The sequence below is a fragment of the Adelges cooleyi genome, unplaced genomic scaffold, assembly GCF_023614345.1.
Source record: "Adelges cooleyi isolate 19-005CV unplaced genomic scaffold, UGA_ACOO_1.1 ACOO_flye_CR_arks_rails_tigmint_CR_PRNA_8, whole genome shotgun sequence".
NCBI classification, from domain to species: Eukaryota; Metazoa; Arthropoda; class Insecta; order Hemiptera; family Adelgidae; genus Adelges; species Adelges cooleyi.
Genome location: NW_026096513.1, coordinates 2,372,908 through 2,395,083, shown reverse-complemented (window position 1 = coordinate 2,395,083; position 22,176 = coordinate 2,372,908). Strand labels below are relative to the sequence as shown.

General features: G+C 27.2%; 2 protein-coding genes across 4 annotated transcripts; one reads left to right on the top strand and one right to left on the bottom strand.

The window, feature by feature from the left end:
• Positions 1 to 1,282: 1,282 nt before the first annotated feature.
• Positions 1,283 to 20,841, top strand: LOC126845561 (serine/threonine-protein kinase N). Of its 2 annotated transcripts, XM_050584266.1 has the most exons (19): positions 1,283 to 1,624; positions 4,012 to 4,435; positions 7,486 to 7,598; positions 7,672 to 7,867; positions 8,898 to 9,052; positions 12,731 to 12,990; positions 13,057 to 13,202; positions 13,270 to 13,357; positions 14,011 to 14,176; positions 14,324 to 14,540; positions 14,613 to 14,878; positions 14,989 to 15,159; positions 18,907 to 19,104; positions 19,171 to 19,350; positions 19,417 to 19,568; positions 19,649 to 19,868; positions 19,928 to 20,035; positions 20,200 to 20,340; positions 20,416 to 20,841. In XM_050584266.1, exons 1-19 carry the CDS (start codon positions 1,607 to 1,609, stop codon positions 20,557 to 20,559), a joined length of 3,363 nt encoding a protein of 1,120 aa, XP_050440223.1. In that variant the 5' UTR covers positions 1,283 to 1,606; the 3' UTR covers positions 20,560 to 20,841. The 2 variants fall into 2 exon arrangements, with proteins under 2 accessions (XP_050440223.1, XP_050440224.1); XM_050584267.1 differs by lacking the exon at positions 14,989 to 15,159 and having other exon boundaries at positions 20,416 to 20,839.
• LOC126845562 (uncharacterized) lies at positions 9,654 to 11,514 on the bottom strand. 2 transcript variants are annotated; one of them, XM_050584269.1, is made up of 3 exons: positions 10,973 to 11,514; positions 10,676 to 10,910; positions 9,654 to 10,603 (listed from the first exon to the last, which is right to left on the bottom strand). In XM_050584269.1, exons 1-3 carry the CDS (start codon positions 11,372 to 11,374, stop codon positions 10,107 to 10,109), a joined length of 1,134 nt encoding a protein of 377 aa, XP_050440226.1. In that variant the 5' UTR covers positions 11,375 to 11,514; the 3' UTR covers positions 9,654 to 10,106. The 2 variants fall into 2 exon arrangements, with proteins under 2 accessions (XP_050440226.1, XP_050440225.1); XM_050584268.1 differs by having other exon boundaries at positions 9,657 to 10,910.
• Positions 20,842 to 22,176: the final 1,335 nt, after the last annotated feature.

Below are 22,176 nucleotides of genomic sequence, written 5' to 3'. Positions count from 1 at the left end.
AATTTAAAAACATACAAACAAAACAAAAATAAATAAAAAAACTGACCAACATAGATGATGACATAATAATAGCAAAAATACATTAATTAATGGAGGTCCGAGGTAGGTAGGTAAAATTAGGTAATTTAGGTAGGTATATTGGCCGCCAAAACTATTTTCTTTCTGAGAAAATTAAAATGTAAAAAAAAATAATGCTCATGGCATTTATTTCGACAGTTCGCCCTATGGCTTTTAAATTACAATTGTAATTATCAATAACAAACTCGCAGAGTATAAGAAGTTTTTGTTTATAGGCTTAAAAGTAAGCCTGACCAACAAAACTTTATTGTTTTTAACATAAATTTTACATAAAAATATAACTTTTTATTAAAAACTCGTTGATATGACAAAATATATTTAAGCATAAATATAAAAATTTTAACGTTTACATAATTAGATTATTCTAATTAATTATTATGCATATAAAGAACAGATTTTTTTATAGGTAGGATTTTGTGTTACATTTTACAATTCTAAGTTCTTTTGATTCAGAGTGTTTCCATATGGTCGTGTTAGAAAGAGACCAATAAGAAGACGTTTCTGCTTTAAAATCAAAGTTGGAAAACATATGTAAGTTCGAAATAATATTAAAACCGTTATATTAGTTTGATTGTAAATTGCATCACTATCATATTTATAAAAACATGTATAACTGGTAACATCTATAAAAACCGGAAAGAGTTATTATGTGTATAACGTGCTTACGCGTTGGTAGTGTAATTCTAATTTAAAACTGAATGAGTATAAATTATAATATTTTCAAGTTCTACGCAAATAGTTTTTTACTTATTTTTTTATCAAGAGAAAGAATCCTATTGATTGAAAAAAACTTTACCTTGTCTAGGTATGTGGGTGATAAAGTAAATTTTAGTTAAGTTTTGAGTACAAATTATACGATTTTTTGTATAAATAAATGAATAAAAAGTTGAAAAGGTTAATAAAACTCGTTTCAAGAATATCGATTGTTCGATGTCTTGGGAGTATTGAGTTGAAATATTCTCCTTTTATATTATTCAAACTTTTCAGTTTTAAAAATATTTTAATAATATTATTATTATTGTCATTTTTTAATTTTAATTTACTAAAAAATACATATTTTGTATATTATAATTACATTTTTTACACTTTACAGTATCTAACACTCGTAATGTATCGAAAAAAATGTATACATGGTGGCAGCACTGTTTTTGGTGTTCGGCGCACCATGTATTGCGGTTGCGCATCTCTGATCTCGAGAGTGGCTAGTCGCTACTCACTAGACACTTCGGAGTGTGGCCGAGAACCAGACGAGTCTAGCCATTCGTCAAATTCCATCGGTTATTGCTTGTGCGAGAGTCTATGTGTTTGTTTTGCCCCTACTCTGTCCCGTGTGTATGCGAGTGAAAAAATGGTGTTCGTGTGCCGATATACGCGCAAACGGTGGCCGCTGAAGAAATGATCGTCGGTCGTCCCGTGAAAACGTTTGTCAACCGGTTGGTAATGTCTGACGTCTGAGCGGTCGCATCGTAGTTGATTGCAACAATAATAATTATTGTTTATATTTTTGGCGGTGTTTGGTTGGTGGAAAATGGCCGAGTATTATCAGGTAAGTTCATTCACCTGACAAAAGTGCCGCTGAACGCTAAACACTTCATTTTGATATTATGTAAATCCTATCGAAAATCGCTACCGTTCTGCATCCCCGTTTTGGGTCGAGTGCTAGTCTAATTTGGTGGTTAACCCATAGAACCTATGTACTAAATATTTTAGTTCAAGGTTGTTGCACGGGATATTTTGAGCTTGCTGTCCTAACTCCTAACTGATTACACGGTTTCTTTTTGGCTTAAACATTGTATTTAACTCATCTGTCTATACGAATGTTTAAACAATTATTCTTTTATTCCAAATCATTTTCTTTTATGAATTTTGACTTGCCTTGTTATTTCATTAGTATCTTTTCTTTAAATAATTTATGAACAGTTTTAAAAACACAATCTAATCAGTAGTAATAATAATATTACTTAGGTGTTCTAGGAATAGGCCACAGAAATATCGATAAATTAAATATAAGTAGGCTTATTTTGGGCTGCTATTTGATTTTTAAGGGTCACGAAATCCTTTAAATCCTTAATAAACATTCATCTAATTTGGCATAACAACGTTACACTATGCAAGTGATAAGAAGTAAAACTTGTGATACCTACTCAAATGTCTAAAATTATATATTTGAATTGGCTTATAAGCTATTTTAATTTTAAGATAAGGTTCGAACAAAATTTACTTCATGTACCTATTAAATTGGTTTAAAATATTGGTATTTGTTTGATGCTTTATGGGTGAATATTTTTTCATATTAAATTTATTGTTTTGGAACTAATTGTTGAATAAATTTCAACTAATTCAATTAATAACTGATAGTAAATATTAAAAACAAAACTACATTTCTACTCTACGTTTTTCTTATCTTGATTTTACACATACATATTTTATGGCTATAACTACTATGATATAAGTTTACATATTGATTTGTTAAGTATAATTCTGTACTCTAATATTATATAATATAGGCATTGATTTTAGAATATACAGATAAGCGGTGCTATACACTAAAAATTAAGAACAAATTTCATGTATAATTTCCACTGGCAACGTAGGTATCCTTGTCATAGTTTAAGGACGTGCGGATGGTAAACTGATGAGGGTACCTCCATTGCTAGCGGGAATCCCACATGAAATCTGTTATTATTGTTGAGTATAGCACCGCTTATCTGAACATTCTCAAATCAATGATATTGGTAATTGTTGAATAATGTTGAGAAATTATATTGGAAACTAGAGCATGAATTTGTATTCGATCGTAGGAGTGAGATTAGTTACTGTATAATCCTTTGTTACTGGTTTATCATAGTTATAATCAGAAGCAAAATTGTTACTAATATTTGGATGGTTATCATTTTTTAATGTACAAAATCAAATAGCTTTGTGTTAAAAAAGTGTTATTTATTTTTGTTTCTTGTTAAAGTAAAATGATAATGGCATCAACAAATAAGACTTTCTGAAATAGACTAATATTCATACTTTTATAGTAAAATATAAAAATAAATATACTTTACTTAACGCGTGATAAATATAATTATTTGCTTTTATAACTAGAATATTGGATGAATTCCAATAACATGTAATGTTTAAAAATAAAAAATCATATTAGTTTAGTTAAGTATGTAATTTTTCTTAGTTATATTAAAACTGAAAACCCGATCAAAATAATCATACAATTTTTGGTTAGTTAGCAGCTAGTATTAAATTCAGTTTAACTAATTTTTGCTTAATTATTAGTATACATCTATTATATAAAACAAGAAAATATAAAATTATAACGAATTAGGATGACCTTGGCATTGAGCCTAAATTATTCATCATGTAGTTAAAAAAAAACAACATTACAAGGGTTTTTATAAAAAGTAGTATTATAAGTTATAATAATATGACTTAAATACCTAATTGAAGGGATCCGTTTTATTTGTTATTAAACATCTTAGTTCAAAGAATTGAAGTGACACAACCATACAATTTACAGCGTTGGTTTTTTTTTATCAAAATTCATGATGCTATAAATATAATATTAGCACTTCCTCAAAAAAAAATAAAAACCCGCTTACTTGGCTCAAAGTAATATTATATTGTGTCAAGAGGATGTTTAAACCCTTATTTATTAAGAAGCTTAGTATAGGCAATTAATTAATTATATAATATTTAATATCATTATTTATTATTATTGCTATGATAAACAAATTTTATTAATTAGGATTAACCAGTCTACAGGATACAATTTTAATTTTAACATTATTTAATTTACAATATTATCTAAAATAAAAAATAAACTAAACAAACTATTGAATAAAATTAAACTAAATAACTATTGTTCAATTCATTAAATTATTAGCTTTTTTTTGTATATTTCACATCTGTGACATTATTTTATTATTTTTTCAGGGTGAATATATATGCAATCCAGTATTGTATGAATTAGGATTTAAGTATGGTCTCGTTGCAGCGAATGTAGATGGTACAGGACCTGATCTATCTGGTATTGATGCTCTAACACCTGCCCGGTTAGATGAACTTAAAGAAACTATTAGAAGAGAAATTCGACGTGAACTTAAAATCAAAGAAGGAGCTGAAAAATTACGAGAAGTTGTCACTGATCGCAAGTCTTTATCTGACGTCACAGATATTGTAAAAAAGTCTAACACTAAACTTGCAGAATTACAAGCAGAGCTACAAGAATTAGAATCACACATTATACTAAGTCATGGAACAGGACAACAACCGTGTTCTGGGACAACAAATAATTCCTTTACAACTGGTGTTCATAGAATGTCAGGCACTAATGGGTCATCTGATAGAAACTCATCAAGTAAGATATTAAAATTAAATACACACAAATATATACCTACTGACACTTGACAGTACTAAGCTAAGGAAAGTGTCATATTTTATACAATAAAGACACATGAAATCACTTTCTGAAGTATTTACCGAACCGATTTGAAATTTATTTTATTAGTATAAAGTTTACCATTTTTCTCTATGGGAACTAAATAAAAGACCAATTTTATATTTTTGTTTTTAAAATTGTATTTTAAGTGTTTATATTTTTACTTTTTTATAGTTTTTTCTAATCAACGTGACAAATTTTTGAATAGCTGTATCAGCCTCTAGTAAAAATAATAAGCTTCTCATTAAAAAAAAAATTGCAATACGTCCAATCGATACGCTAGAAAATGACAGAAAAGTCCTAGTCTTATAATAAAAAACATTCAATATTTTTTCAGCTTAAAATTAGTCAGCATATTTGGAATAGCTACTTGATCAATTTTTGTCAAATTTTGCCTATCCTTTGTCCCTTAATAAATAGCTCATTCCGTTACCCTTAAACTTATTTTATTATTCCTTATTTTCTCTCTCCTTTGCACTACAAAAACGTTTTTAACAAAAAATTTAAATACTTGAAAATATAGGTACTCCTATTCATTTAAATTTTATTTTTTATTGTAGGGTTCCAACATATTAATTTAAAAATTATTTAAAACATTTATTTTTGAAACAAATTTAAGTAATATTATAGTTTAAGAAAAATTGATTAACTAAAATAAATCAAATAGATTTGAATAGGCTATACAACAAATTATTTTATTGTGTACTACACCTTTATTTAAAAAAAACCATAACAGTTTTTGTTAGTTAAAACTTTAGCAACTAAAAAATACTTATGACAGGCCTTTCATATTTATTTATTTTTTAACAAATTAAAGGAATTATCGACTTCAATTTTTATGTCTATATTTTATTTTGCTTGGCTACAATGGCTTTTGACTAAAGAGGCTTAGGTGCGATCTGGTCTTGACTCAAATCATGTTTTCGAGAAATACTTCCATGCTTTGTAGAGTTGTCCTATTTCAATAATTATGTTCAACATAGAATGATTTTCTACAGCGTTGGTTGTACTGTACTGTTGGATGTTGTCCCCAATTAATAAATTAATTTTTTAACACCAAAATGGTTATTACTTAGAAAAAAAATCATATATAACTGTAAATTATAAATATTACTCTGAAGCTTACACAAATTTAATATAAAATAAATTAATATTCACACTGATAACACTAATTACTTATCTTGCGGTTACTCCCACTTGAATAGATTATCTGTCAAGCTTTTGGAATACTTGCACATTCCTAGTCCTGTTTGTCTACAGGAAACCCCGATACAAGCAACATTGAACTGTAGTTCACAGCTTTGCAGATAGGATGTGAAGTATCCCGAAACATTAGCAGACCAGTCAATCTATTTAAGTGGGAATGACCGTAAGATATGTAAATAGTGTAAATAGCGAATATTTAATAAATATCAAAGGTTCAATAATTTTATAAATTAATATGGTCAAAGCTGATTAAAACCACTTATTTTTCAAATATTGCCTATATGTGTATTTTACCTCTTAGCCAAGGGAGCCCCTAATAAAAAAAAATATTTAAACTTTAAATTGGATTGTACACTTAACTATAAATTGTATTTTTAACAATTTTTAAAGAAATTTCTTCAAGCATTAGTATTTCAAGTTATCTGATAATGACTGCCTTATTCTCCATAGTAAATAAACAGGAAGACTAACCAGCTCATTATTATTATTTGTTCATGTGAACTAAATTATAACACTGGTTGGTGAGAAAATAAAGTATAAAATACCCATTGTTAATAATTTATGTATTTATATTTTTTCCATCCTACTGTTTTGAAAACTTATAAAACAAATGTATTTTAATTTAAAATAACTTGAAATGTTCTATGGTTTAAGCAATATTAATTTGCTATAGAAAAAAAAGTATCCACTAGTTAATTGTATGTTTCTTTTTTATAAATAACAAAAACAATATTTTAATAATGTTCCTGATTTTTAATTGTATAATATTATGTAAATGGATATTTCAGACAAAGAAACTATAAAAGTATTTAGATATGTATAAACTAGTTTTTGACGCATGCATTTTTAACCACATTATTACTTTTTAAGAGTCCTCCCAAAAAAATATATTTAAATATAGTTTTTGTTTAAATCTGCATTCAGTTTTGTTTTGATAATACAAATGTATGAGGTTGGAATCGCTGTATAATTTTCTCAAAAACTGATTTCCTTCACTGGTTTCCTGTAAAATTAAGGTTTTTGTCATGCAAGATAATTTTTTCAAAATCTAAGAAAAATATTAGGCTGTTTATATTCTTTACATGTTCTATTACATTCGTGTCTGTTTTTTTAAAATATTGATGGAGAGAGGGAAAATTTTCCGCCGATGCTGCAACCACCGAATAAATTTCGCCCCCCCTACCCTTACCCCTACTCCCTATCACCTACCTCCTTTCTCATAATTCCTATATCTTACCCTCTACCCCTATCTTATATCTCTTACCCCCTATCTCTTATCTCCTATCCCCTACCCCTATCCTCTTACCCCTATCTCATATCTCTTATGCCTATCTCCTATCTCTTACCCCTACCCCCATCCTTATTTGCAGCCCCCAACCCCAACCTCATATCCGTGTTCTAACGCATTTTTGGTTACGCTTTTTTGGTAACATTTTTTTCGGCTATGTGCCAGAGCTAAGACATGAAAATGTCAAAAAGAATGTAAAAGCTTTTCTTGCATGAAGCACCAAAAAATTAGTTTTTTTCTTTTTAACGAGCCTACAAAGATAAATTTTTAATAAAATGTCAAGAAGTAGTTCCTCAAAAACATCTGAAAATGCCCGGAAGACCGCCTCAGTAAAAGATCAGGTCTCTTAAAAGATTTAACACATTTAAAAATGTATATTTTACCATTGCTACACGATGGCCATTTTAGTATGTAAGAGGATGTCCATATTAAATTCTAATAAAAATGATTTATCATTAAATTTATATTGTTTTAGATGTTCCGCCTGTTCAATTTCTGGGCCAATCTCCTAGCCAAAGTCACGAATCTAATTTTGTTAGTGATCTAAGGCTTGTTCAACTTGAAAAACAACTGAACATTGAGTTAAAAGTATATCAAATTCTTTAAATAATATTTGATCTATGATAAACCCTATTACATTACTAATGATTCATATTGCTAGGTCAAACAAGGAGCTGAAAATATGATTCAGAGTTTAAGTAGTAGTCATTCACGTGACAAGAAGTTATTAGCTGATGCACAACAAATGTTGTCTGATTCTAAGCTTAAAATCGAGTACTTGAGGATGGCAATTTTAAAAGGAAAACAAACAAAGCAGCAAAAAGAAGAAATGAAATCAAACGGTGAAAATAAAAATGGTTTGTTTTATAATTTTAAAATCCTAGTTAAATAAAATTTTATAAAATTCTAAATGTATAGCCAATAATATATTTTGTTTAAATACTTATTATGATAACACAGATAAAGGTTTTATCTAACTTGAGATAATAAGTTAATATCATAGACAAAACATACTTAGGTAGTCCACTTAGATTACTTTTTTGGCAACCAGATTTTGGATGTAGCCTTGCTTATTACATTTGTTATTTCACTTACATTTGTTTTAAATTTGGTGGTCGTGTTTCATATTGTCATGGCTTATTTATGTATATTTAATCTATAATAATACTAAGTACATGACCAATAGCTTATCTCGTATGTTTTTTCAGAACATAAAAGTTATAGTACCTTTGTACTCTGTGACTATTGTGTTTAATTTCACTGTTATAATAAATAATAAGTGAATGTTATTTACATGTGTGGGGCGATAAAGTGAACATTTTTAACCACTTCTATACAAAACTATTATGTGATGTTAAATTAACTTTTTATAATTAAATAGCTAGTAATTTTCATTCTACATTTTTGATATTTTTAGTTCATTTTACCTAAAATTTAGATATTTTAAAAGGAAATATTTTATATTATCATGTTTAAAACATAAAATAATATTTATATTACCCAGTAACCTATGATAAACCTTTATTATAGTTACCTATTATTAATAGTGATTTCTCTCTCTACAATGCAACTTTTTTTTATAGCATTTCATAATTATTGCACTTGTAATTTTATTATAAATACTTTATATTATACAGTTCATTAACTTTTGATGTATGAAGTATATAAATTTAGTTGGTGGGCTTATTATTTGTAAGTAGGAAGACCATATTATATTTTAGAACTCTATTGTTAAGATGGGTCATTTGTGTTAAGTTCATTATTGGTGTTAAATAAACTTGTTGTTTTTAATAGATTTTTGACAATCTTTTTACTGCCAATTTATTTTTTAAGCTTTATAGGTTGGTTAAGTTTGATGAATATTTTTAATTATTTTCATTTTGACAGATAAATCTGAATCACGTTTAGAAACTCCGTTAGAAGAACGTGTTGCTGAATTAAGACATCGGTTGCGAATAGAAGCTGCGGTTGTTGAAGGGGCGAAAAATGTCATTAGAACACTCCAAAGTTCAAAAGTTGCAGAAAAAAAGGCCTTGCAAGAGGTATGTTACTACATTGATTTTATTTTAAATGAGCGAACAGCTTTTTTTCTACACCACTTTAAATGAATATCAAAAATAATTAGTAGGAATAAATAAATTAAAAAAAAATCATCATATTAATAAAATAAAGTAGTCACTGTAAAGGTTTTAATTTTTTTTTCTTCAGTTCAATGTATTTACAAATTTTTGTAAAATACATTTTAAAATATTAAGTATGTTTTTAGTGCAAATATACTTTTTGAAATTACAATAAAATTGGAAATTTGTATTTTATATGTTATATGTATAAGTTTTTACATTTTCAGCAAAATATTTTATACAAAATTGTTTATTTGCATTCGTACTTGTAGTCTGTAAGAAAATCACTATCAATTATTATTTTGCTTAATATTAAGCAATGTCACTTATGTTAAGACTTGGTTTTATAGTAATATAGTACTCATTATTTTAGTAGTTTTTAAAATATATATTTAAATCTAAATCTAGGTCACCGGTTTTATACTCACCATAAACCAGTTAGTAAATACTAATTAGTTCTTAATTTATGAATATAGTATCAATGAATAATTGTGAAATGTTTGTATTTGAATATATTAACTATACACTTATATTTTATGACATTTACTGGTTACACATAGTCTTATCTTAATTATCTCTATTTTATACTGCAACCATACAAATAAGTAATTTTAACATATTTTCCATTTGTGAGAAAACAAGCGTTATTTCACTTTGTTTGAACCAACCAATTATATTGACTTCTAGGTTTAACAGGTATAATAAGTTCCCATAGGGCAGATGTTTTGATATACAATTTTTTTTTAAAAATATGCAATGCTCAATATCTTATTTATTAAAAACTAAATATTTAGCTTTTTTATATTTTGGGTGTTATTGTAGCCATTAATTAACATAAAATAAATATAAATATACATTAAATGTTGTCCCATTTAGACATTTTAATAAGCATACAACTTTAATAGATACCAAATAAGAAAACAGTATATAAAGTGTTACGCATTTAATTTTGATGCAAAAAATAGTTGTATTATTTTTAAAGACATTTTCTAAATAATTTTTGCAAATCTGATAGTTCAGTTTCATTTCTCATTGATAAAGAACGTTGTCTAGAACTGAAATGTCTACGACAATTAAAACACGAACAATCTGGGTTTTTTGATGGACCTACGTGATGATCATCTTTTTTTGGTGATTTAGCTGATCCAAACTTAAGTGCTATTTTTGCTACTTGAGTAGCATTATTAATAGAATTTTGTCTTCGATAAAAAGGAGATTGTGAACAGTCGCTTAAGTTTCCCGTGTCTTTCATGTCATTTTCTGGTTTAAACCACGGACGTCTAGATAAAATTTCATTTTTGTACGAATTCATTCTGTTAAAACTCCATGCCGTTTCTGAACATTCATCGTCTGAACTACTTGTCGTATCATTATAAATTTGTGACTGTCTAGTATCGAGATCTGTGCTTAAGAAACTACTATTCTGAAATGAACTCGAATCTAATATTGAAGATAACCCACAACTCGAAGACTCTATAAAAGACGAGTTTGTCATTGTATTTCTTGAATTTAGCATTGATAAACCAGGACTTCTTTGTAACATACTTTGGCAAGATGATTTTGATACACTTTGTTGAAGTATGCGTTTTTTTTTCAATATTCTTCTGCAGTTTATTTTTATATCTGAAACTTCGTGTAATGTGTCTGAAGAGTTATACCCCAAAATTTCATCTGAATCTGAAGAGGACTCTGTACAATACACATCAATGTGTACTGTTCTAGCTTGATGTTTGTTATGTTTGTCACACTTTTGGTTTTTAACCAATTTCTTGTTAGTTTCCTAATGACAACAGACAGTTAATTAAAGTATTAATAAAATCTGTGATTAGCATATTGTATTACCTTATTAAAAACGATCGAAGGAGAAGGAGATGTTTGACTTGACACGTTCATAGTTCCTGGATTTTTTTTTGACTGTACATTGGTGCAAAAATGTGCAGTGTAACACTGTGCCCTTCTGGTTGACATTGGGCTTCTTATACCACAGCAAACTTCACATTGTTGTGGAGCTATATTGAATGAGCTGTCACATTCTGAACTTTGAGAATAACTACTTATCCCTGAATCATGACCTGATTGAGGTTCAGCAGTAAACACAATGTTCCCCTTTTTAAATCCATAACGTGGTTCTTGGTGTGATAGTTTAAGACCCGACTGTTGATTCAATTTTACAAGTGCATATACAGACCAATCGTGTGGTAAACAAGAACTATTGTCTCTTGTATTTTTTGTATAATTTTCCATTTGTTTTTTATTTATTTAATATAATATACACTTTCAAGCTGCACTAACTAAACATTTAAAACATTTTATATATTAATAAAAAGTACCTCTGTGCTGATTCTAACGTATACTAACTAGACTACTATCAATAGCGAATACAAAACTGGCATCAACTCAAGATGCAACTGTGTTAGATGGTGGGGATATTGTTCAATCTCCTGTCCTAAGGTCATGATTTGTCTTGAGTATAAAACATTATATAATTTGAATATATTTAAATATCATTCACAAAAAAATTTAAATTACTTTAAAAAGTCTATAAAGTCTAGTTAAACAAACGAAATTGTAAAAAAAAAAAATATATATATTGGTTAATTATAATATTAAATGCAATATCAACCAAAAATGTGTTCAGTTAGAATTATAAAAGTTGTATTATAATATCACAATTCAAATATGCTTAATTAAAAAAAAATTATGCATTGATTAAAATGTATGTGTTGTTTATTGTTATAAAAATAATAACATTTGAGTAAAACTAATATAATTCACTTGCATACTCAAAAATGTATTGGCGTTTTTCCAATTTAACTGTGCTAAAAAAAAATTATTTCTATTTCCAGATAGTATAATATAACAGTATGAAAATACATTTTTGAATTAATTATTCAAAATAAAATCCCAAATATTATATAGCACACAATAATTAAGTATAATTAATAATAAAATGGGTGTTTTTTTAAATAATTTGAAATAGCTGTTCGTGAATTGAATACTAATTTAAATATTTAAACATTTGCATGAAGATTTAGCCTGTTTTCTTGAGAAACGGCAATGACCTATATTCAAAGGGATATATTAGTTTATTTAAAATTACTTATTAATGCTATGTTATAGAATATTTAATTTATCTTTAATCTCACCATACCATTAGTTTTATTTACATAAGAATGCTTAATGTAATAAGTCAATATTTTTAAATGTTTGGTCTAATTAAACTTATTTTACCATATTATTGATTGAACTGACATCCAAATTATAAACCGTTTTCAAGGTACTGAAATTTTTCTTTTTTAGATAACCTAAAAGTTTCTGATATTAGTTTTTTTTTTAAATAATAAATAACTGTTAACACAATTTTTCGAAGAAAACTAATATAATATATTTAATTGATTTTTCTTATAAAAATATAACTTTTCAAATAAATAAACTTAAAATATGCATATGCATGAGATAAATATTTGTTTTGTTCTTCTTGGGGGACACAAGCCTAAAATAATTATTATGCATACCGCTTTCAAAAAACCAAAATAGTTTTATATTATGCAATGTTGTGTATTACATGATTTTATTAAATATTTCATAATTTTATTTTAGGCACAATCAAATCTTTCCGAATCTAGCCATAAGTTGGACCTTTTAAGAAGATCTCTAGAGCTGCGACGCCAAGAGTTGCCTGCAAACTCGGCCACAGCTGCTCAATTAGTGAGAGAACTTCAAAATGCTCAAGCTGCTAGTCCCACGCCAAATCACGCGTATGTTAGTTTACAGCCATTCCTAAAAGCTGAGCGTAATATAATACCTGAAAAAGCTAGTGTATCACGTTGTGCTGCAGTTACTGGTAAACTTGAAGTCAGGTTAGTAGAACAGTGTGTTAAATATTGTGTAATAGCCTCAGATTACATAACTGTAACATTGTGTAGGTTAATGGGCTGTCAGGATCTATTAGAAGAAGTGCCAGGCAGGTCAAGACGAGAAAAAGATAATCCCGGAGATTTGAAATCATTTGTGAAAGGCGTGACAGGACGTAGTTCCAGTAAATCATACAATATTAAAGATGAAATTAGTAGTAAGTATAATAGCTTATTTATTTTTTTGTATCCATACTTAGCAATTAAAAAACTGTCTATTTGTAGATGAAATTATGGCTGTAATTAAATTAGATAACCAAACTGTTGGACAGACTAGCTGGCGATCATGCTCACAACAGGCATGGGATCAGAGGTAAGACTTTCTAATACTTCAGGATACCAAGGATTGGTTTGCAGAAATTGTCCATGCTTCTCTATTGTTGACCTCTTCATTTCTTGATATGAACTGCATTCCTGATCTTTTATTATTTGTTTTATATATTGCAAGAAAATTGAACACAATGTGAGAAAAAGTATTAAACATTATGAATATAAAATATTGTCCAAAATGTTTAAAATAATCGCCAATGTTCTTTTAAATTTCAAAACATCGCCAAAATTATGTAGTTCAATGTTATCCTGATATTTAAAAAACTTTTTAAAAAAATTAACCTTTGTAAAATTTTATTTATATTACGTCAAGTCAGATATTTGAAATCTTAGCTAATTTTTTTTAGCCAATTTCAAAATATGTAATGACAGCATATTTTGACATTTTAAAATGTAGATATGGTCATTACTCATTAACATTCTAGCTCTAGTTATTACTATTTGTAAGTTAATTTGTACTCGAGATTTAACTATCAATTTGTTTTACAGTTTACTTAAAAAAAAATTGAAATGACGGTTGATAAATTTTTGTTTGTGTTTGACCTCAAAAATTGAATAATAGTAGTTTCATTTTTTTTTTTAAAGTCTGTTAAAATAAAACATGGATTTTTAAACCAATTTTAAATGTTTTTATAGATTTTCTATTGATTTGGATAAATCTCGAGAACTGGAAATCGGTGTATATTGGAGAGACTGGCGTTCATTATGTGGTATTAAATTTTTACGACTCGAAGAATTCATTGATGATATTCGGCACGGTATGGCTTTGCAGTTAGAGCCACAAGGGCTTTTGTTTGCCGAGGTATGATTTTAGTTACACATTGTCACAAGCCATTATTGCACTAATTTTTTGGTATATTTAAGAATAATTTATTATTTTTATATTAATAATAATACCATTAAAATTAATCTTTAATTTAAAGTTTTTACATCAATAAATATATTTTAGATTAAGTTCTTGAATCCAATGATATCACGTCAGCCACGTTTGCGTCGTCAACGTAAAATTTTCAAACAACAAGCCAAAAATTTCCCTAGAGCAAATCAAATGAATATTGCTGCCTGGGGTAGACTTCTTAAACGATCATCACCTTCTATACAAAATTCTCCTTCTATTCCCATACATCAACACTCTAGGTCACATTCACACTCTGATAGCTCAACAGGTAAATTTTATTAAAAATTATTTTTTTGTTTTGGTTATTTTTGTTGGCTTATTCTAAATTTCTTTCCCAAAGATGGTGGAGACAACAGAACTGAAGAAAAGTGCACGCCAGGTGAAACACCTGAGCCAGGTATCAGTAGCGGACTGGCCGGTGCTCGACCATTGGGCTTGGGTGTGGCTGTTCTACCACCATTGCCACCTACTATTACTGAACAACGTAGTATAATATCGGGATCTCCTACATTCCTACCCTCGGCTGTTATGGCTGCTAATAAAAGAATTCCTACAGCACCACCTACTGTACCACCCCCAAGGCCTCCACGACAGTTAGATCAAGAGGTTAGTAAAATAACTTTAAAGTATGTCAGTACAAAATATGCAATACTCATGAAGGTTCATCAAAATAAATATCAATGCACCGAGTCGGGTAAACTGTATAATATGTATAGCTGCAGAACGCATTGAAGGAATTTGACTTTTTACACGACGATGAACAACAGAAATTACCACCTGAACGTAGGAGACATGTGATGACCATGTCTGTAAGCATAGAGAGTGTTGGCAGTTCGACAATAGGAACACCGCAACCGTCTCCTCTTGTAGAGTTTCCCCAGGACGAGGTACATACTCTTCCTACACCACTGTGCTAGGCTTATCTAACACGTGTGCATAACCTGATATCATCTATTTACAGACACAGTGCATGAGATGGGTATTAAGTAGATTTTGTTAAATTAATCTTGTTTAATATTTTATTTTGCAGTAGCAATTTTTTCTTTAAAGTAAAATTACTAATAATCACTTTAGTAAATCTTACTTGCATTAAGCATAACAACAATATAGTTATAAGAAATGTAATTTTAATTTGATGATCAACTTTTATAAATATGATTCAATGTTTATTATATAAGCATCTATAATTATTCTAGTGGACCAAAAAAATGTTTTTATTTATATTTAGCCTTCTTTTGACAGTATTTACTATGATCTAATAAATAAAAAAAATGTCCCAATTTTTTTAAATTAAAATATTTTTTAGATGTTGCTTTTAGCATTTTTATGAAAAAAATTAGATTTTTTAAATTTTTACCTTTTTTCAAAGATAAAAAAAAACTAAAAAGAAGTGATTGTAATGTAAGTTATCAGTATAAAAAAAAAAAAAAAAAAAACTATGACCATACTGTTTAATTAAAAACTTAATTTTAATTGAGTTACAAGGCACAAAAGATTAAATGTTTAAAAATACTAATGACTATAAAAATTCTATCGAAAATCTGAAAAATTTAGGAAAATAATGTTTGTTCCATCTTGATGATGATCCTAGGAAACACTTATGATAATGTTTATTTTAAAGACTTTTTTTTATGAAGAAACAAGGATTTTCTATGTTTTGATTTTAATTTAAAATAGATAGGATGTATTTAATCTGTTTCCTCATTTAGCTATTTAATGGGGGTTTTTATTAAAATTGTATTTTATTTTTTAGTCCATAGTTGATCCCATTCAGCTGATTTTTTAGGGGTTTCCTAGTATTTTTTCAGCTTTGTTTTACATTTTTAGTGATTAAGTAACTAATCAAATTATTTTAAAAGTAATTTTTTATCCAGTAAATATTCTTTAATGAATTGATTACATACTTAATTGGTTGTATTTCAAATTTTGTTCTCTTAGGTAAAAAAAGTAGACGTTTTATCAAAATTTGAATTATTTAATATGATTTATGTTATTTAAAACAGTAAGTTTTAACAAACCAAAATTTAAAGGCAATACTAATATTCGAGTTATAGCTAATGATTTAATAGTATAATTTAAGAGTAAATTTTTCAATTATTCTATGTGCCAAGTATAAAATTGACCTTAATAATCTGATTTGTATTTCACGCGTTACAGGAAACAATTTTGTATATTTGTCAAGTGAGAATAGTTATTTATAAAAAAATCAAATTTTAAAGTTCAATTTTTATACTTTTTAGAACGTTTGACAAATTCACTCTTCAATTAATATTAATATCTTAGGTTTTGATTAAAAATAAATGTATTACTGATTGTGAGTCTAGAACTTACTGTTAAATTAATTGTTGTTTAAAGCTTGGATTTACTTTGATAATTAACAGAGGTATATGCTTGTAACATTAACACACATTGCAAATAGAAATTAGTTTCTTGGAATAAAGCTTCAATCAAAAGTATCATTATTTGTTAGAATGAACAAAACATACTAATTTTTAAGTTAACAAACAATTCTCTCCATATAATCACGTCCGCTCCATGGTATGTTTCCAACCTCACCCTTCACAACGACTTACACATCGTATCAATTGAAAATTTAGTTAAGACTCACTGTAAAAAGTTCCACTCAAGATAACTTCTCCATTCAAATCCACACAGCCACTATTCCGGACAACCGCCCTCGCCGTCTTAAAAGACGTTGGTGCTGTGATCTTCTAAATCACAACAATGCCACTGTTTGATTTCTAGCCAAAACCTGTCTTAAGGGTCCTATCACTGGATAGCTTCCCTACTCGTAGCGTTCAAGTCATTATTTACATTGTTAACCTATTTGCTTATTGTATACTTTTCTTTATGTACAGATTGTGAATGTTATTTAAATTAAAAAAAAAGTTATAAACACATAATTTAATCTTCTTTTAATGGCTATACAGATCTAAGCATTATTTCCATACATTTTTATTATAACACAAATTCAAACAATTGGTTTAATATTAGTAAAAAATGATTTAAATAAAATTTCCTTTTTTGTTTTTTATTTGATTAAAGACTTTAAAAAATGATTCATTAGAATAATTAAAAATTAACAATATGTCAATGAATAATGACCATTTAGTACAATAATAAATAAATTGAAATATCATAATAATGTGTTAGATGCTTTTTTATAATTTTTAACAAGCTGAGTACATATCTCAAGTGGGTTTTTTTACAGAGGTATGTAGATATCTTAAAGGTACGATAGAATGTTTTTGTAATGTGTGTTGATATATACTTATCAAATAACAGTATTTATAAAATGTTGTGATATTTTTTCTATTTTTAAATTTGAGCATATTTGTTAAGATTTAATACTTTTATTCATTTTAAGTAAGCAACTACTATTGTAACAAACGTTTAGTCAAATCATATTAATATTAATTATTTTATTTATATAATATAAAGAAAGAGAAATTTTAGTGTAATTGATCTTGTAGGCTGTCAAGGAACACAAAGCAACAAAACATTTCTATTATAATGTCTAAATGATAATATAATTAATTTTTATGATGTTAAAATAACTAATTTTTATTGTTCAATTATATAATTTATAAAGGTATATATGCACGTATACAAGTTCATGGTTTATCTTCATAATTAGTAACTACAGGAACTATACTTTTATTTCATATCTTTATGTTTTTTTGATAAATACATATTTTTATACTTAGTTTTTGCTAATAGGAATGTGTAAAAGTGCACTAAAAAAACCTTAAGTTATTAAAAAAATATATTTCCATAACACATTTTCAAATTATTATCCCATTAATAATTATTAGCTTTGCTTATTTATGTTTTTCCAACTGCCAGCATACTATATTAAGTAATTTATTAATAATTAGAATAATTAAAAAATTTGATTAACAACAAATAACATTAATAGATTGATTTGTATTTAATATTTAATAAATATAATCTTATAAATAGGATTACATTAAATTACTAGTGCTTACTCATTATAATTTACGGGCTGATCAATTTAAGGGAAAATACTAAAGTTTACTTAAAATAATTGCAATTTTATAGTTTTTTTGAGAACATTTGGAATTACGTATTTTTTAAAACTTTAAATAACTAAATACTTAAATTTTAACTGGTTTATAACCCGTTTTGGTAATTACTTTTAAAGTTGATAAATTTTAAAATATAAGATGTAAGTTGGGGTGCAGTTGAATAATGTGCACAGATAAAAATAGTACTATACTTCAACCTTCCTCTTGTCCTAAGTTTTAAAATTTAATAACTTAAAAAATAATTACTCAAAACTAATTAATGACTATTCTAAATGTGTAGTAAATAAGCTTAATTTAAAAAGTAATAAAATATACACGTATGTTACCATTCAAGTTTCAAATGTTGATAGAGCTTTGTAATTTAACAAAAAAGTTTAAAATTTTAATGTTGTAATTTTGTAAAATAACAAACTAAAATGTCTCCCAAAAAGTAAAATTATACAATATTATTTTTTAATAAACAAGTGTTTTATGTTAAATTGATCACTCTTTATTTTTAAATTTGCTTTTGTACAAAGTAGTGTTAAATAATAAATAATAATTTTTAAAAATGTCTATTTTAATTTATTAATTAATATTTTGTAGTCTCCACTGGTGTTCAGCCACCCAGTTTCACGTGTGCTTGATTACCGGGAGAGTGATCCAAAAGCATATCATCACAATACAAACAATGCACATGTACCTGAGTCGAAAATAAGTCAGTTAAATTCAACTAGTTACTCTCAGATGTCTATGAATGATTTTAGACTTCTCAGTGTGCTTGGTCGAGGTCATTTTGGCAAAGTAAGAATTATTTATTACACAAGTTAAACAACACAATGTTTCATTTTATCTCATGTGTTTTTTAAGGTTATACTTTGCCAACATAGAAATTCCAAAGAATATTTTGCTATAAAAGCATTGAAAAAAGGTGACATAATAGCTCGAGATGAAGTAGAGAGTCTTTTATCGGAAAAAAGAATATTTGAAGTGGCTAATAATATCAGACATCCATTCCTAGTAAATCTGTTTGCTTGCTTTCAAACAGATGTAAGATTTAAATATTAAAAGTTATATCTTTTGAAATTTCTGTTAATTTATTTGTATTATATTCAGGCTCACGTCTGTTTTGTAATGGAGTATGCTGCTGGTGGAGATTTAATGATGCATATACACGCTGATGTATTTACCGAATCTAGAGCAGTTTTTTACGCAGCGTGTGTTGTCTTAGGACTTCAATATTTACATGAAAATAGTATTATTTATCGGTAAGTGTTGTAGGGTTTTTATGTTCTAATTTTGTGTTTAAAAATTTAAAAAATTGTATTCTCTATTAATATTATTTTAGTGACTTAAAATTGGATAACTTATTGCTGGACACTGATGGATATGTGAAAATTGCTGATTTTGGTTTGTGTAAAGAAGGAATGGGCTATGGTGATCGTACGGGAACATTTTGCGGCACACCTGAGTTTTTGGCACCGGAAGTGTTAACCGAAACATCGTATACACGTAGTGTAGATTGGTGGGGTTTAGGAGTACTTATATTTGAAATGCTTGTTGGCGAGGTAAATATTTGGAAACACAATATTAAATTTAAACAATGTTTAATCTGCTTGGCGATTAGTCTCCTTTCCCAGGTGATGACGAGGAAGAAGTTTTTGACTCTATAGTGAATGATGAAGTTCGGTACCCAAGATATTTATCATTGGAAGCAATCGCAATTATGAGACGGGTAAAAATAATTTTAAAAAAGTTGTATTTAAATGTTAATCTTTTAATCAAAAAATAAAAGTTAGTAATATATTAAAAGTATCTAACATTTGTTGAAATTTTGAATACTTCTAGGTTTATCTACAGTTCATTTATAATAATTATTAATTCTTACATGTGTTGTAGCTTCTTCGTAAAAATCCCGAACGTCGTTTAGGATCGAGTGAAAGGGATGCAGAAGATGTAAAGAAACAGGCATTTTTCAGACAAATTTCTTGGGATGACCTATTAAAAAGAAAAGTAAAACCACCATTCGTTCCTACAATTGTAAGTATATATTTTACTATTAAATCGTCAAATTATTCATTCGAAATAATCTAATTTGGCAATTAACAATTTTAGGGTTCTGTGGAGGATGTGAGCAATTTTGATGAGGAGTTTACTTCTGAAAAACCACAACTGACACCACCCAAAGATCCAAGATTGTTGACAGATGACGAACAACAAATGTTTAAAGACTTTACATATACAGCCGACTGGTTTTAACAGGGTTATTAAAACTTTTTTTTTTTTAATATATATTTTTACAGTTGGTGTATAGACTTATACATGTATATTATATAAGTTTGTATTATAATCGATCAAATCGAAATAATTAGCAAAGCATTAAAATATCAGAGGCATCTTTTATCCTCTTAATGGATTTATTTCCAAATTGTGATTTATATTATAAGTTAAAATAACTTAACAATTCAGCTGCTCAGTATATATTCTTTACAAAAAGTTACCAATAATATTTACTCTCGTATAGAAACATCATATGAATGAATTCTACCATTCATTAATGTTAATAGTTAAATAATAATGATTTGTTAACTTTTTCATGTATAACACTGTTAAACATTTTTAACTATCATTAATTAGAACATATAGAAGCTTAATTATTTTGTAAAAGTTGGAAGTCTATTTATAAAATAATTTCTATCACACATAACTATTTAGTTGTAAAACATACACAATAATTATATTTTAGTACAATTATTATCATATTGAAGAATTATTTTTTCAAGAAAATCCTTATTATTGGCAGCATGTATACTATATTTAAGTGCCTGATAGTTTATAAAGCCAGATTGTAATTACTTATTTTATATATTATTATAATTATTATTTGTTAATTATTTTTGTTTTTATTTAGCTCAATTTATTATTGACAATAATATGCTCATTTAGTGCCTAAAGAGAAATTTGTATTACTTAAATGTTGTTAAGCAAAATAATTGAAGTGGCAATTTAAGAAATGCTTTATTTTAAGTATGTTAAATATATTACTATTATTGACAATATTTATATATATATGAGTTATTATTATGTATACTGTATTAGATATTTATATATTGATATTATTTTGTATTTATGTGTATATTATTTTAGAATGACTATGAAGAATTATTATTATGATATAAAATATTTTTGTTCATATATGCATTATTGTTCATTTTTTTTTTTATTCGAGGACATTTGGTTTACATTTTCCGTTACAAAAATGTCTAAAAGAATAAAAAAATAAGTAATTTGGAAAATGTTTAATATCGTTATGAACAATTAGTGCTACAAAAAAAAAAAACATTGAATAAACTTTTCAAGTGATCTAGTGCAGGTTGTAGTAGGGGTCCAGTGTAGTAACATAAAACCACATTTGAACAATTTTTTATACCCATAATAATTAAATTTATTGTTAAATAAAATTACTCTTGGGAATACTGACTTCAGGTATAAAATATTTGAGTGAGTAAAAAAAATTCTAACGTGGTTTTAGGTTAGACTCGACCTTTATTAGGTCACTTGAAAAATTTAGAATCTGTAGCACCATGTTATTATTTATTTAAGCCGCATAATATATGAAACTAGGGTGTAAACCAGTATTTTTGGAGTCTAAGCAATTAATATTTTTAGAATTATTTATGTATTAAGTATTTAAATTTACTATAAAAAAATAAAATCAATTAATCTTTATACTCCTCTAATGCTGTAAATTAACTGGGGTCTAACTTGAAACCTGATAATTTCTACTGGTAGTCAGTGTCGAAGAATTATTATTAACTTCTTATTTTTTCTGAATTGTTGGTCAGGAGTTACCAAGTTAAACACGTTAACGGCTAA

What these genes read in the sequence shown, in the direction of transcription:
- LOC126845561 (XM_050584266.1), top strand. An exon ending in AAACGGTGAAAATAAAAATG is followed by an intron (nt 7,868 to 8,897) that starts GTTTGTTTTATA and finishes TCATTTTGACAG; the next exon opens with ATAAATCTGAATCACGTTTA. An exon ending in AAAAAAAGGCCTTGCAAGAG is followed by an intron (nt 9,053 to 12,730) that starts GTATGTTACTAC and finishes ATTTTATTTTAG; the next exon opens with GCACAATCAAATCTTTCCGA.
- LOC126845562 (XM_050584268.1), bottom strand. Translation starts at nt 11,374, where the DNA reads ATGGAAAATTATACAAAAAATACAAGAGACAATAGTTCTTGTTTACCA. An exon ending in CTTCGATCGTTTTTAATAAG is followed by an intron (nt 10,911 to 10,972) that starts GTAATACAATAT and finishes TGTTGTCATTAG; the next exon opens with GAAACTAACAAGAAATTGGT.